Source organism: Micromesistius poutassou, assembly GCF_964030765.1.
Source record: "Micromesistius poutassou genome assembly, chromosome: 11".
NCBI classification, from domain to species: Eukaryota; Metazoa; Chordata; class Actinopteri; order Gadiformes; family Gadidae; genus Micromesistius; species Micromesistius poutassou.
The window spans coordinates 14,112,810-14,129,803 of record NC_140281.1 but is presented as its reverse complement, the minus strand read 5'-3'; the positions used below and the strand labels follow the sequence as shown (position 1 = coordinate 14,129,803).

At 44.0% G+C, this 16,994-nt stretch overlaps 1 protein-coding gene across 1 annotated transcript; it reads left to right on the top strand.

Moving 5' to 3' along the window:
- The first annotated feature begins 1,794 nt into the window (after positions 1–1,794).
- LOC311355124 (phosphatidate phosphatase LPIN2-like) lies at positions 1,795–15,537 on the top strand. Its single transcript, XM_084474854.1, has 20 exons — positions 1,795–1,901; positions 5,724–5,912; positions 7,328–7,423; positions 7,698–7,972; positions 8,260–8,373; positions 8,675–8,798; positions 8,931–9,255; positions 9,982–10,081; positions 10,680–10,867; positions 11,128–11,221; positions 11,418–11,487; positions 11,767–11,850; positions 12,120–12,199; positions 12,588–12,744; positions 12,964–13,112; positions 13,513–13,599; positions 13,947–14,099; positions 14,244–14,358; positions 14,825–14,928; positions 15,049–15,537. The coding sequence occupies exons 2-20, from the start codon at positions 5,733–5,735 to the stop codon at positions 15,191–15,193; spliced, it is 2,640 nt and encodes an 879-aa protein (XP_084330980.1). The 5' UTR covers positions 1,795–1,901; positions 5,724–5,732; the 3' UTR covers positions 15,194–15,537.
- Positions 15,538–16,994: the final 1,457 nt, after the last annotated feature.

The window sequence follows — 16,994 nt, the reverse complement described above, 5'->3', positions numbered from 1 at the left end:
GATGAATCATTCTATATAGGATCAGGCATTGTTATGGTTAGGTGTGCAGTTTGATATGGTCAAGTTGAAGGGTTGGGGTGGTTAAGATGGAGATAGATGTTGCTAGATATCAGGGTAGAGATGGTTGTTTCATTAGGTCAGAGAGGTTAGTTTAAAGGGTTGTTGCGGTTAAGGTCAGGTTGTGTGGGCTACTAAGTGTGTCTGTTTCATATCTCCACTGACGCTGTTTCTAATTTAAACCAGTATTATATCTTTAGGCTTGAAGTGAGTGAATTTAACATTACATATTATTGTATTATTACATCACTGTGATCCCTGGACACATTAACATTATGTACGGTTGCTCAAACATCTACACCAGTGTGTCACACATACATCACCTCATATCATCTAGGTTAGCTTTCACTGTCCAGGTATAATCAAGTCATAATGTAACCTGTGTTTTCAAATAGGCCTGCTGGTGTGTTTGTATGGGTGTGGTTGCCTTGATGCCTGTTTGATAGTTTGAGTTGCGTTAATAAAGAGGGTGTAACAGCGTTCTTTCGGACAGTGAACTTTGTTTGTGACAGAGTGCCACACTGTGTATTGATTGGGACAAGGTGGGCCTGGAGACACAGGTTTCCGGTGACTTAACAAACTGGAAATAGTTGCTGTGAAGTAGGGCAGAATTAATTCCCAGAAAGGATTAAGTATTGCAACTGGAACAGAACAGAACGGGTGGGGGGGGGAGAGGTGAGAAAGAAGCAGTTGACATCTAGCCTACGTGTGTTGACCTCATATCCTACCTTTTATAATCCATAAACTATGACTATGATGATTTAAAACCTGCTTAACCGACTACAGTTTTAATAGAATATGCAAAACTAGGCTAGTGGTATTGAGGCCAAGAAGTCTTGAGCCTGTTCAGTTACAAGAGAGAACTTGATGTTGTTGACTGATGAGGTGGCCCTGTTCTCTCCAATAGGGCCTCTCTCTGCCCTTGATTCTTGTACTGTGAGGGGTTTATGAATATTTTAGGAGCTCTATTTAGACACGGCTAGGGTTGTTTCCAGTCGACTTCCTGCACTAAAATATGTGTTCAAATGTTCACACAACATTTGAGTATATGCTTCTTCCTACAACTCGCTATATTTGATCAAGATCAAAAACACAATTGAATATCGTCTGATATGCCATAGGTTGACACAATCCTCTGAAACCTGAACTATGGCTGTGTGTCTAAATAATTGTTTAGAAATACAGTGCAGCTACTGCTTCTGCTTTCCAGAAAGATGGCACTAGATTACTTTAGAAACGGTGTTGTTTCTACTATCACTTGTTCTGGTTGGCCATCGCTTCTATTGATGTGCGGTTCTGACCGGTAATATTATTATGACAACACTGAAGTCACGCAGAGGAGAGCTTCAGATCACGTGTCCGGCATAGCGGCTCGCGAGCTGAACTGAAGCTGCCGGTGTAGAGAGAGGTACCTGAGTTATGGCGTTATCCCGGTCTACCGGTCTCTTACTTCCTATGAGCTGTGCACGGCAGTTAACAATCCCCGGACCAGCGCGAGACGAATAAGAACATGAGCAGAACATCAACATTAAAGACAAGGAGATGCATATTGAGACTTAGAAACATAGACTAAGAAACATTCGACAATCTTAACGGAAACTAACATTCTTATCGGAAGTCCATCCCTCTCTCTCGTTCTCGCCGCTAGACCCACGCTACTGAAAGCCCCGCTCTCGCCCTCTCGCCAATAACGCCCATTCGGAGCATCCCGTTCCAGGCGTTCCGTCGTGAGATCAAAAATGCCTGGAGACGATGTTACTGCCGGTGACAGCCAGACATGAGTGATGCATGGCTCACGGCTAGGACAGAGAACAACTACAGCGGACGCGTCTCCGTTTGAGAAGGTAAGTGTACCTGTCAAGAGTGTAAGTGTGTGGGTCATATAAGCACGACATGACATGGAGGACATCCGTGAGAATATCGCGAAACACGATATTTGCCGCCGGTGCCTACCTGTCCACCTAGCGACGCAGACAGACTTGACTCTCTTTAACCTAGGGGAGAGACTGACATAGAGACAGTTGATATGGGAACGCAGCAGGCTAGGCGTGTGGTTTATGAATATTTCGTTTTCTATTCATTTAGAAATTGCTCATCAATATTTGGTCATAGTTATGTCGCAACAAACGGTATGCTTAAACGTCTCCGTCCCTTCGATGTCCAGTATGATCCGAGGTGGCGGGGAAGGCAGGCAGACAGACAGACGGAAAGACAGACAGACAGACAGACAGCTGGAACCCAGAGACTGGGCCGGGTTCTAAAACACTGAGCACGCCAGTCAACCTGTAGCCTACCGGAACCAGAGGGCCGGGCCGGACAGCTATAGCTACCAAGTTGAACAGGGCTTTACACATTAGCAGTAAACAGGATTACCCGTCTCAAGGTGCTTAAGGTGTGAAGTCCAGGCGTCACATGATGCGATGTTTACCTGTGAGACTGCAGCGGGCTGACACTACACAACAAGAGCATGCGAGATGGGCTCTTATTCTGACCACGATTCTTGTCTTGCCACTGTCATTATGAATATGTGCGGTTTTCCGCACACATTTGTCAGCAATATGGGTAATATTACAAGCATTCACGTGGAATATTGTAATTTTGTAGTATCGGATACCATGGTCGCATTATTAAATGTACCTCCCTCCGTGACGATGCATGGTTTCAATATAATTTACTTAATTTACTTACTTTAATTTACTTTATGGCTATATTATAACAGCAACATTACCATGTTACTCATCTGAAAAAGAGTGCAGATTGGCCAATAATTACAACACAGATTATAAACGGTTGCATTGCAACAACAACACAACAAGATTACCAGAAGCCTTTTGAGAGCTCAACTGGTGTAAGAGTGTTCTTTATCAAATCGGGTGTAATGTGTTGGTAATCTTCATGGGCTGGGTGATTTGTAAACATATATTCATCATGATCATTATGGGGAATTGTAACAATAGTAAATTTTAAATATCACAGTATTCGTATGAGTTCAAACTACCAACAGTCTAAATAGGGTCATTACATTGAAGTATATGGACATTTAAAGGTACTTAAACTACTAAAACAACTTTTTCTTTCTCTGTGCCAAACCTCCTATTTAGATTATTTTAGGAGCATATAATATCAGTCACGCATACTCATGAGTCCTCATCCAAACATAAACTCATGGTTTTACTTATTCTGTCCTCAAAAACAGACAGTAATCAGATTTGATGGTCTTGTGATTGTCTTTTTGTTTATAAACTGTTATCTGATGCTGGGTTTAAATGACACTGAGGTCAGACATACCACCAACTACCCGGTCACTATGTTTACACATGCTTATTCATAATGACTGCCACTGACTGCCACTGAGCACGCTCCACCTTGATGTTTGACATTCGGTAAACACAGGGTACGGTGTCTGGTCTAGGTCACACTGTCAGTCATCCACTGACCCACTGTGGGTCTATTGCCACACGTGGATCGTCAAACCCTATTGGCAAACTAAAACTTCCTGTTTTGTGTCTGACAACTTGCAGCCTCACCATGTCCACTTAATAGACACATTATCAACAATTAAAAACTTTATTTAAAAAAACATCAACACTACATTAACTGCATTTTCCATGTAGTTATTCAGTGGGATGTATATGTGTATTCTTATTCACTGCTTGGTCAGCTGAGGCCGAACCGTCCAAACTGGTTGCGCCAGCGAGCCTACCGTAGTGGTTTTCAAAAGGGTCCCATTGAGACAGCCGGGCTGCTTTTCTGAAGATGTCTGCCTGTCTGTCTGCTTTTTCTAATTTGAGTGATAAACTGATGATCCACACATTTAATTGTTAGAGATTGAGCCCATAACCCTGACCTTGTAGACACCACTCACTGTCTCCCATTGACAACTATCCTCTTATCAGAAGCATTGATTGGGTGTCACCTAACCTGATCAAAACATTAGCTGCAGGAGACGTCACTCTCAAACCAGTACTAGAAAGTTAGATCAAGATACGCACATCAGGGCGATATGGAGATATATAAATAAAAAATAAAAAATAAATAAAAATAATATATATATATATATATATATATATATATATATATATATATATATTTATTTATCTTTCTATTCTATATTGATATGATAGCTGGTTAACGACAGAGTTCTCATAGAAGTAGGTCTTCTAATGACAGAATGAGGTCTGTTAATGTGCTTGTCTGAGCAGTGGCTCTCCACAGCAGGGAGGAGACTCAGTCAAGTAGGTTACCTCTATCAGCCTGTGGTAATTCATTGATTTAGTGGCACAGGTTTGATTCATGTGGGCTACAGATTCAGTTACTGTTGAGAAGTAAGTCTTGGGGATATGTTTCTTGAATATGACTTGATCAGTGTACTAGAAATGTTTACATTTTCCGTGAAAAGGCAAACACCGCCGTAACACATACGAACACGACCACAACTTCCCATCTCCCCTACAGTCTGCAGTCAGAAACCACATTTGGTTTCAGTTCTCTCTACTCCTCTGTTCCACGACACTGCTAACCGAAGCTCCTTCTGTTCTATAAAACTAACAGTATATGTTATTGGTATTATCGTCATGGTGAAAGTCAGCCAATGTACAACCTACTCTCAGACCTGCTATTGATTCCCTCAGTGGGCCTCGAAGGCAGTCCCATGGTCCCCTACATGGGACTCTAAACCACGCTGATCTCCAGTAAACTCTTACATGATTGGCTGTGATCGTGTGGTGTGTTCACACCAGAACTGCTGTTCTTTCTTCCTGGGTTAGGTAGGGCTTTATCTTACTCAGTCTGTACAGAAAGACGCATTCTCGCAGGAATAACAACTTTAACTCGAGTCCAACTTTGGGAGCATGGGACACTATGTGTACAGTATGATAGACCTGAATGTAAAGTGCACCCATGGGTGTATTGTTTGATACTGAATCCTTTCTCTCTTAGAAATGCCACACAGAACAATCAAACAACCATTCATCACAAGCACAATGCAATGCATGTTGTCCTGAGAAACGGCTACTCTGGTATGATCTGACCTTTGTCTGCTCTGTTCTGGACTGTTCTGGCCTAGTCTGATATGTTCTGGTCTATTCTAGTATGGTCTGGTCTGGTCTGGAAGGTGTGACCTGTTTGTTCCTGGGTAAATGGGGCAGAGCCAGTGTGTTCAGGCCAGGGACACTATTTTCAACAGCAGGATCTCTAACCAGGGACTGTCCCCTACTTACAAACTGTGGACTCCGAAAACTCTTTGTGCAAAACATCTCTGAAAAGAAACGCATCAACCTGATGATCAACCTTTCACAGAATCACATATTTATGTTGGTATCATCCAGGCCACAACAGGGCACCTATTTTAACAGCAGGTGTGATGATGTTTTGCCATTTAAAGCCACAAAATGACTTGTATGTATGATAGATACTTAGATCAACCTGTCCTACCAAGTCGGTAGATTGATCCATCTTCCCTCACTGGGGATTTTACTAAGGTTGGATTTCAAAATGGCTTGTAATGGCCACTCAACCTCACACCTGGTGGTAAAAGAGGGGCCCTTTGAGACTAAGGTAAGGTGGCTCGATGCCTATTCAAGGACACAGAGGAACCGAGAATATAAGCGGTAGTGAGCTACTGGGTCTAACTTGCCTTTGGCGTTGTTCCCTGGCTGTTCCTCTAGGCGTAAACCATGAACTACGTCGGCCAGCTGCTGGTGACGGTGAAGGAACTGTACAAAGGCATCAACCAGGCCACGCTGTCGGGCTCCATCGACGTTATCGTGGTCCAGCAGCCCGACGGGACGTTCCAGTGCTCGCCATTCCACGTGCGCTTCGGGAAGCTGGGCGTGCTCCGCTCCCGAGAGAAAGTGGTGGGTCTGGCTATGAAGACCTAGCTTACAGTTAGCTAGTGCCAAATGAGCCATTATTGAGCAGTTAGTAACATTTTAGCTAAGGGTTCGTTAGCCGTTAGTTAGCGGCTTGTTAGTTATGTTTTAGCAGGTGGGTAGTTAGCTGTTAGTTGGTAGATGGTTACCTCAGTAGGTTAAGTATGTTTTAGATAGAGAAGTTAGTTGTGTTTTTAGTTTGGTGAGGCATTAGTTTGCAGTTAAAACTGTTGAGTTAGCAGCTAGTTAATTAACATATTATCTTTTTAATATTTGTTTTGAATACATATCCAATTCTATTGTTTGCCGATTCCATTTGAAACAATTTCTGTTGTTCTCTACTTGGCATCTATGCTAGCTCAGAGAATGAGGTAAAGCAGTAGTGGTTTGTTGTTGCTACCATTGCAAATGTTTTGAACCGCAGATGTTTATTAAGAACTTCTGACCAGACCTAAGCTCTGTATTATTTGTGCTCTGCGGCGATAGGGAAGACGGGGTGCTAATGGTTGCCTCCTTGATAAGTGACAACAGAAGGTTGTAGCTACGGTCTATTTATCGACAGGGTAAGGTTAGAAGCTGTGGGCATATTTTCACCCTCTTCTCCCCTTATTAAACTTATCTGTTCAAAAAGTGTGTAAGTGTTATAACAGTGTTAATAACACTGTTGATATCTTTCTTATGTTTAAAGTACAGCCAAAGAGAGGCAGGGGGTCAATATAACCACATAAAATATGATTATTTTATAAGGTTGGACCATTGGACCAGTGATAAAACATATTCAATAAAAATAGCAACAAGGGTGTAGAGGGTGCGTGCGTGCATGCATGTGTGTGTGTGTGTGTGTGTGTGTGTGTGTGTGTGTGTGTGTGTGTGTGTGTGTGTGTGTGTGTGTGTGTGTGTGTGTGTGTGTGTGTGTGTGTGTGTGTGTGTGTGTGTGCAAGCCATGAACTTTGACCTTCATGCTCAGGTTAACACTTCAGCTAATACACTAGGACACATTTACGCATCACTGTGGAAACAAGAGCTAAGCAAGGAGCTGACAAGCATGTGAAGCCAGGCAACTAGCAACCCCATCTGCTAGGAGCCACATCTCATGGAACAAACATAAAATACCTTCTGTGTTCTGAGGGAACCGTGAGAAGGAACACAGAAGAGGGATCCCTCCTTCCAGGGACTGTAATGTGTGTGTGTGTGTGTGTGTGGAATGGGAAGACATATAATAGTAACATAAAGCCGAAACAAAGGTTAGGTAAGATGATATAAGAAAATAATAGACAAAATCAGCCATGGCTGTTCAGTGCTAGTTTGCAGAATGACATTACCCATCATTCACCTTAACTTAGCCGTGCTTGAATCTCCAGATGTACATGAACCACCCCTTACCTAACTGATCCTCCTAGATCGATATTGAGATCAATGGAGAAGCTGTGGACCTGCACATGAAACTGGGGGACAACGGAGAAGCCTTCTTCGTCCAGGAAACGGAGAAATGCAATGTAAGAATCCTAGAGGAACCTGCCAAGACATTAAGATGAATATTATGAAAGTCATTGATGTTTGATAACAAATATTTCGGACTCTTACTTTGAAAGCAGGAAGTTCCAGCTGGTACTGAAATAATAAACTTTCTTATTTTTAAAGTAAATTCTTCAAAAATCTGAAAAATAAATTACAAATATCTTAAGAACCGAGTTTATAAAATAAAAGTCCTCTTAAATATTCCTTAAAAGCCCTCCTCAGTTGTCTTATCATGATTTCCCACCCAATCAGGAGGCGGTTCCCTCCCACCTGGTGACATCGCCGATCCCGACAGAGGAGAGCCTGTTGTGGCGGGAAACTGCGGAACCCCGCCCTCCGCAGAATCCCTCCCTCTCTGATGACCAGGTGTTGCCAGGCCCCGCCCAGACCAATCACAAGAAGAAGAAGAGGAGGAAGAGGAAGCATAAGGTCGACCCACGGCGTGAGGAGCAGCCGGGGGCCGAGGGTGGGGAGCTGGCGGGGGGGGGCGGGAGCTCTGGAGAAGAGCAGACCGTCCACAACGGAAGGTAAACCTCGACCAGACTCACAACTCACTACTGCCCAGACGATGAGACCTAGAGGAATACTGTGCAGCTGAGCTGCACTCAGTATTTGTACATAACTAAAACCCTTCAAATCAGGGACCATCTAGGAGTGTTTACTTTGTCAGTAAAGTTAACGTTCTGCACTCACTTTTTTATTCTACCACTCATTATGTATATAGATATATGCTATTGTACATTTTAGAAACAAAACCAAAATGTGAATTTGATGTTTCGATGCTGTGCTGCTTCTGTTTTGACCCTGTTCCCAGGCCGGCCTGTGTGTCGGTGAAAGACCCCACGGGGCACAAGTCTCACCCCTCTGGGAATGGCCTGGAGTGGGACAGCTACCCCTTCTCTGACGGAGACTGGGGTCCGACCACCAGGCAAGTCTCCCTCTCTACTTGTGGCTAACCCCTCCTAACATGTTGTAGTTTTCACTTATTTTACTTATTTTATTTTCTGCTTTGGATTGTTGAAATGTGTGAGTGGGTGGCTCCGTGTGTCGCTGAATCCCATTGACCAAAACTTCCCTGCTAAATGTTTTGGCCAATGGGATGCAGCTAATGGTCAATCCCAACACTCCTTGGCAACGGAGAGGGTGAGGTTTTTTAAGGTCAGCTGGAAGTCATTGCACGTTCCGTCTTCTCAGAGGTTAATAAGGAGTGATACTCTCTCCCCAAACAGGGATCCGTCTGAAGACGCCTCACCTAAAAGTGACTCTGAACTTACGGTGAAGTCCTCAGAGAGCATGCTCAGAGCCGATGCACACATGCAGTGGTCCTGGGGAGAGTTCCCAGAATGCACCAGGGTAAGGAATGGAATGCAACCCATTCAAATAACTGAAGTATAGTACATCTTCATGGTTAGCTTCGGTGTTAAAACGTGTGCAGGTTAAAGGAAGCCTTGTGCTGACATGTTTGACATGTTGTTATCCTTCCAGGTTAGTAAGAAGGAGAGACCAGAACGGAGGGAGCTGACCATCACCCCGTCCCAGAGCACACACTTCCAGGTCATCCTCAGCTCTGAGGCCATGGAGGTGGACTCTCTGGACCCCCAGGACTCGCCCTCCTTCTGCTCCCCCTGCGGTCTGATCAAACCCCGACCCCGGGCCGCCAACCTGGAGCCAAGTCAGTCCAACGATAATGGCGCCGCCACACCCGGCCAACACACCGCCAAATGGAAGTCCACCCCGCCTGCACGCAACAACGTCAGCCTCGATTCAGAACCCTGCAGCAAAGCCACCGACTCGCAGGACAAGAGGAGAGGTACGCTAATGCTAACTCTTAAGGGCGCACTCACAGTAGGCCATCTGTACCGTGCCCGAGTACGTTTGCCCCTAAAGTCTAGATTGTTTGGCTAGTGTGCGCACGCCATCCGTACTCAAGTACAGTTAAATTCCGTGGCCTCAGTACACTTCGGAGAGGTGTGCTCAGGTCACGGTACAGATGCTATTGAGCCAACACACGCACCCGCACGGATACGTAACCTATATGTACAAGAGGCAACCGTACTCAGGCCCAGTTGAAATTGCCTAGTGTGAGCACAGGCCAGCGGTACAGTGGGGGGGGGGGGGCAATCATACTTGAATATGGTACAGGGCAACTTTGCCTAGTGTGAGTGCGCCCTAATGCTAATACTCATGCTAATGCTAACTCTAATGCTCATGCTGATGCTAGTAAACTCTACTGCCCATGCTAACTAGCGCTCATGCTAACCCTAGCTGTTATTTTTACGATGTCTTTCCATATCTGTTCTGTGTTGATATGATGCATGATGTTGAGTTTCATGGAATTTTAGGCAATATCTGTTCTTTGATGATTTTAAAAAGTCTTGTTGCTTTTAACCACGAGGGAAGTGGGAACTCATTTAAAAAGGAAGTGGAAACATTCACTCAAACTCAAACACACACACACACACACACACACACACACACACACACACATACACAATGCAGTGTCAGCAGAACCATCCTCTTCCTCCTCTGTGTCTAGATGTGAGGAAGAGGAGCCAGCACCAGGGTCCTGAGGACATCTACCTGGATGACCTCACTGCCCTGGAGCCTGATGTAGCTGCACGCTACTTCCCTAAGAGGTAAAACCCCCTGCAGAGAGGGGACGGGGCTAGGATGGAGAAGTGGGTGGGGGTAATGAAACCGAAAGGTTCCCCATATGCCCTAGGTTAAATACAAATATAATTGTAATAATAATTTAGATGTATTCGAGCAGGTGTTGAAGCACTGGGTGATATACTGTATATTGGTCAATTACATACGTATGTATATATTTATAGATATGCATGTATAGTGATCAGGCGTCCAGGCAGTGGGAGGAGGTATATATTTATATATATGTGTATCTATATGTATAGTGGTCAGGCGTCCAGGCAGTGGGAGGAGGTATATATTTATATATATGTGTATCTATATGTATAGTGGTCAGGCGTCCAGGCAGTGGGAGGAGGTATATATTTATATATATGTGTATCTATATGTATAGTGGTCAGGCGTCCAGGCAGTGGGAGGAGGTATATATTTATATATATGTGTATCTATATGTATAGTGGTCAGGCGTCCAGGCACTGGGAGGAGGTATATATTTATATATATGTGTATCTATATGTATAGTGGTCAGGCGTCCAGGCACTGGGAGGAGGTATATATTTATATATATATATGTATCTATATGTGCAGTGGTCAGGCGTCCAGGCACTGGGAGGAGGTGGGACGGCGTTCCAGCTCCCAGTCTCCCCAGTCAGTAGGGAGCGGGGCAGCGGACAGCGGGACCGATTGTCTGTCAGACTCAGTGGGGGGGCTGGACCTACCTGATGTCACCCTGTCGCTCTGCGGGGGGGTGGCCGAGAACGCAGAGATCCCCAAAGGTAACCCCCCTTGCCCTGTCCATTTCTAGTACTATACTCATCAATGACACATGAATTATGTATGACTGACGCTTGCAACCCAGTAATGACACGCTAATTTCAAGCATTATACATTAATTAAGCATTGATTGTGGATTTAGTATGCATTCATCACATAAAGAATGATGCATGTTTTGTGTTATAAGCACAATTCAACTTCAATTGATTATGGCTTTAGATTACACGCTACACTCATTCATCGGATGAACATTTGATTCCAGAGAGGTTTCTGGAGCACATCATCACTTACCAGGAATTCTCGGAGAATCCGGCGATCGTTGACAATCCCAATCTCGTGGTGAAGATCGGAAACCGGTGAGTCATTGACTCTCATGGACTCGGGTTGAAAGAGCGACACATGCAACCCTGTTCCACATAAAAGTTAGGGATCATTGAATAAAATGGTAAAAGGTGTTTCTCATCAATAGGATTAGATAGGAGGGCCATGGTATGTCCCTTATGGCAAATGGAGCTTAGCAGAAAAGTAATCAACAAAGGTTTGTTTCCGTAGATACTACAACTGGACTCTGGCAGCACCGTTGATCCTCTGCATGCAGGCTTTCCAGCAGAACCTGCCCAAGGTATGTTCTAGAACTAGATAGAGGTGTTAGAACCTGCCCAAGGTTAGCTGTAGAACTAGAGGTTCCAGAATCTGCCCAAAGTGAGCTCTAGAACCCCACAACATGTGGGGAAAGGCCCTTATGTTGGAATATCTTTAATTCAACTTCCTTGTGTGTCTCCGCCATAGAATGCACTTTTAAGGGTATATTTCAAGCATTCCTACAGTGCTTTGGAAGGTAGTCAAAGCGCTGTAGACAGTGAGTGTGTGTGTGGGGTTAACGTGGTTGTTTGACCTCCAGGCCACAGAGGAGGCCTGGGTGAAGGAGAAGATGCCCAAGAAGTCTGGTCGCTGGTGGTTCTGGAGGAAGAGCAGCGTCAAACAGGTAGACCCCGGCCCTACACCTTAGTTTAGCACCACATTAGACACTGATAAACCCCAATCGACCCTATCCACTCTGTCCAACCAGATGTATGATAGATGGATCATTCTACCAGCCTCCTGCTCGGTGGACTGTACTTATCAGTAGGATGAATTATCCATCATACATCTGTGTTGACACTCCCATTTGTGATGTCACAAATAGTTTGATTTCGAAATGGCTTGTAGTGGCTCTTAACAAGGCCATCCTGATACAGACTCCTCTCTCTGCAGTCAGTGGAGTTCAAGCAGTCCAGTCTAGACTCTCAGAACCCGGAGAGCCCCTCCCCCCCGCTACCGGCTCCTGCTGCACAGTGAGTCAGCGCTTATTACCCATAAGGCATTAGTAATGTGTATGTTTTGGTAAAAACCTAAATTGCTATGTTTTGGTTAAAAAGGGCTAACAATGGTTTGGTTTAGGTTAAAGGTAAAATATTGTAAATGGTTATGTGTACATGAGATGATTAGGTTTTAGTAAAGTGGAAAAGTTAGTTAGGCTAAGGTCATCTTATGTTTTAGGTCCATGAGCTCCATTCTGCCTCTGTCCTACACTGTCCTCTTGTGGCAATGAAGAGTTTTGACAAACAAATTCTCCTGTAATCATTTTAGATGTTAGACATAGTAGCTAACAGCAGGGGTTGGGCAGTGGAAACGGAAAAGACTGGGGATATTGGGAATCTGACTGCGTTCCCTCATTCGCAGACTGGAAGAAAGCTCCAGCGAAGACGACTCCAAGGAGCTGAACTCTGTGGCTCCGGCCCCAGAGACTGCAACACCGCTCACTGAGCGTGTGCAGACCGGAGGCCCCGCCCCTGGCCTTTCCTACAGGAAGTCACTCCGCCTCTCGTCTCAACAGATAGTAAGAGACGTGATAATATCTTGTCAACAACATGCAGTATATGTGTTTGAGTACAAAATATAGAAAAAATACTTTGTAGTGTTTCCATATTATTTTGTTTTGTATTGTAACAAATGTAACTCTGGCACACTATTCTCTTAACTTGTTCCCAACAGAATCTCAGTTTGGCTTATCTGGCGAGTAACTTTAAATCTAAAATGTTTTTATGCGTCCTGATAGGCCAGCCTGAAACTGAGGGAGGGGCCTAACGACGTGACCTTCAGCATCACCACCCAGTACCAGGGCACGTGTCGCTGCCAGGGCACTATCTACCTCTGGAATTGGGATGACAAAGTTATCATCTCAGACATCGACGGCACCATCACCAAGTACGGAGCCTTCTGGAACCTCCTGCTTCTGGTCTACAATAATCTACTGCTGAAGGAATTTGGTTCTAGAATCGTCTGTCTGTTCTAGAATCTTCTGTTGGTTCCACAATCTTCTATTGGTTCTAGAATCTTCCTGTTGGTACTAGAATTGTCCATTGTCCGTTAAATAATCTTCTGTGGGTTATAGAATCTTGGCGCAAGAGCCTTTGAGTTTGTGAAGCATCACAGAGGGCCCAAAATGTTTTTCATTGTTCTTTTGTCGCCTTTTCTCCTTTTTCTCTTCTGTTGGTATCGAACAACTCTTCAATGTTTCTTCTGACGTTTTTTGATGCTATTAATCACATGGATACATCTAGGAACGAGGGGTTTTCATGTTGTCGCATTTCCTTCCTGTCGCCAGGTCCGATGTGTTTGGTCAAATTCTGCCCCAGCTGGGGAAGGACTGGACGCACCGCGGCATTGCTAAACTCTACCACCTGGTGCACGAGTGAGTCTTGCTTCACACGCCCTCTTCCACATCATCCTGTTTACACAAAACTAGCATTATAACCCACACTCAGTCTGGTTTTACCTGCACTTTACGTTACTCTGCCCTTCATGTGGTCAGATTTAACTGTCCTCATACTCGCAATGACTGTATTTGATTGTATTCTAAATGTAATATTATCTATTCTAACCTGAATGTTTTTATTTCTATTCCAATGTCATATAATATCATCTATTTAAATCTAGTCGGTAATTCTAGTCGGATTGATTGATAACTGATACTCTGGTTATGGACGGACATGTGTTTGTACCATCACCATGACAACATGTCTAACCCCTCGCCCTCAGGAATGGCTACAAGTTCCTGTACTGCTCGGCACGGGCCATCGGTATGGCGGACATGACACGGGGCTACCTGCAGTGGGTGAATGACGGGGGAGCCATACTGCCCAGAGGGCCCCTGATGTTGGCCCCCAGCAGCCTCTTCTCTGCCTTTCACCGGTGAGACCCTAACCCTGAGTGCTAAACACTAGAGGCTCATTAAGCATCTATATGAGAGTAGCTCTTTACCGTCACAGTTTGATTCATGAAGACTAGAGGTCGGGTCGTAGGTCAAGCTTCCTCCTCCTCGTGCGTGTTCCACAGGGAGGTGATTGAGAAGAAGCCTGAGAAGTTCAAGATCGAGTGTCTGACGGACATCAGGAACCTGTTCCCCACCAGCCAGCAGCCCTTCTACGCAGCCTTCGGCAACAGAGAAAACGTACACCTCGGTTTACTATTTTGTCCACTACACTTTCATCCTCAGTGAATAACAGAAAGGCAGTACAAATATAGGTCATTACGGAGCAGGTAGGTGTTAGACAGTACAGAGACCGGTCATTAAGGAGCAGGTAGGGGTTCGGCAGTACAGAGAAAGGTCAATACGGAGTAGGTAGGGGTTAGACAGTACAGAGACCGGTCATTAAGGAGAACATAGGGGTTAGGCAGTACAGAGACAGGTCATTAAGGAGCAGGTAGGGGTTAATTAAGGAGCAGGTAGGGGTATTGGGCATCTTGCTCTAGGAAGACTATAGGTTAGACGGTGGACATTGGGGATGGAACCCATTACTTTTGAAGTTATCAAACCCTATCTGCTTGACTATCCTGCCCCTGTCTTTCATTAAAGAGTTCTGGGTCCTAGAGTAGAAAGATACTCATCCTCTCTCTCCTGTGTGTTCTGGATGCAGGATGTGTTCGCCTACAAGCAGGTGGGCGTTCCTGTGTGTCGCATCTTCACCGTCAACCCCAAAGGAGAGCTGATCCTGGAGCAGGCTAGGGGGAACAAGACCTCGTGAGTAACTTAGTCCTTCTGCTTCCTACTCAAGTTAGCTCTCACTGATATTAAGTTCCACAAACAGCCCTTAACTTGAAACTTTTACATAATTGTTGTCCTTTTGGCCTCTCTGGACAGGTACGGCCGGCTGAGTGAGTTAGTGGAGCACCTGTTCCCGCTACGCACTCGGGAGCAGAACGCCACTTTCACTTACCCAGAATTCAGCTATTTCTGCTTCTGGAGACAGCCAATCGCAGAGGTGTGTCTGGAAGATATACTGTGATTGTCAAGAGAAAATGTTGCATTGCATGCTGGGAGGTTAGTTTCCATAACACATCCAGGTGTTGTTCTGGTTTGATGGTCTTAAAAAGAATGTAAGAAAAACAAGTTTATAAAAGAGTTATAAAAGATTAGTACAGATTTACATTCTAGTGGCGACATCTAGGGGTGTTATTTATATTTCCTATTGCCCTGGTGAGAAAACACTTTAACATAAGATACAATAGTAGAAAGGATAACTGTGAAATAAACTCAAAGGTCATGGGACCATGATCTCCAGGTAGAACCTTCTAGAGCTTCCAGCCTGCGTTCTGAAACACCTGAGAAAGCACACCTCCGATGACTGTAGGATAAACCCTGTTATACTACTGACCTGGAGGGCAAGGTACTATGATCAACATGGTGGTTCACCCAGGGTGAGGCTCAGCCATTTTCTCTGGTTGTGACCCAATGCAAAACACCCAAATATGGGACTCCTGTTAGTTCCGGTTAGTTCCTGTTAGTGGGTGTCTGAATTCACCCTCTCCTCCTATTTATTTTTCTGGGATTAAAGAACATTGTATCTAGCTATATAGTCTGTATATGACAAATTATAATGATATGATAAATACTGGTTGGGTTCCAGTAGCACAGAAACCAACGCAAATCATGTAAATCACATAACAAACTGTGAAGAACAAACATTGGAGCTTTCAGATATTATATTCAAAACCTGCTAGTTAATGTTCAAAACCTGCTAATTCATGTTCCAAGCCTGCTTGTTAACATTCACAACCTGCTAGTTTATATTAATAAGCTGCTAGTTATTTTTCACAAGCTGCTAGTTAAACATAACAAACCACTAGTTAATATTCAGAGCCTGCTAGTTAATATTTACCAGCTGCTTGTTAATATTCACAACATGCTGGTTTATATTGACATACTGCTAGTTAATATTCACAACCAACTGCTGTTTAAAGACGCAGTGTGTATGATCTTGTGCCATCCTGTGGTGAGGTCACGACAGCATCGAGTAGCCAAGTGTCAAGTGATGAGACCCTTGATAGTTATAAATTGCATTTAGTTATTTAGTCTGTATGTATATATATATATGTATATATATATATATATATATACGTATATATCGATTATGATTTTTAATTGATAACACACTCTCTTTAGAGAGGTTTTCCGTTCTGTTCTCTTACTACAAAAAAAACAAATAATTCATATTTTCACAGGATTATACAAATTTAAAGATACTCATGAATATGAAAGTGTTCTGCTAGATGCCACATAATTCTACACACTGCACCTTTAAGGTCTTCTGTAAAGTAATGCTATATTTAACACTTAGTTAGTACTTGTACTTATTAAGTACTTATACGTATGCTTGTATTTACCCAGAACTTCAGGTTAGTATGAGCAGGCTCATCCTACTGGTAAGGACTGGTGAGTTACAGACTGCAGTCTGTAACTTCTGATGAGAAGAAAGCACTTTCTATCACATTTCTGCTGCTCACACACACACACACACACACACACACACACACACACACACACACACATACATATATGAACACACACACAATGACACACACACACACACACACACCGTTTGGGTGTTATGCTTGTGTCTCAGCACAAATGAAATCAAGGCACATGCGTGATCATTTTCAGATGATCTGAAATGATATGGTGTTTTCTGCAAGGTTTGATGAAGTCTTAAGTCTTGATCTGTTGTTGCTCCTATCGGTAAATACAGTATGAATGTCCGTATTCTTTCTATGAAAGTGCTAAACTTTGTGTGACCACAACACACCTCT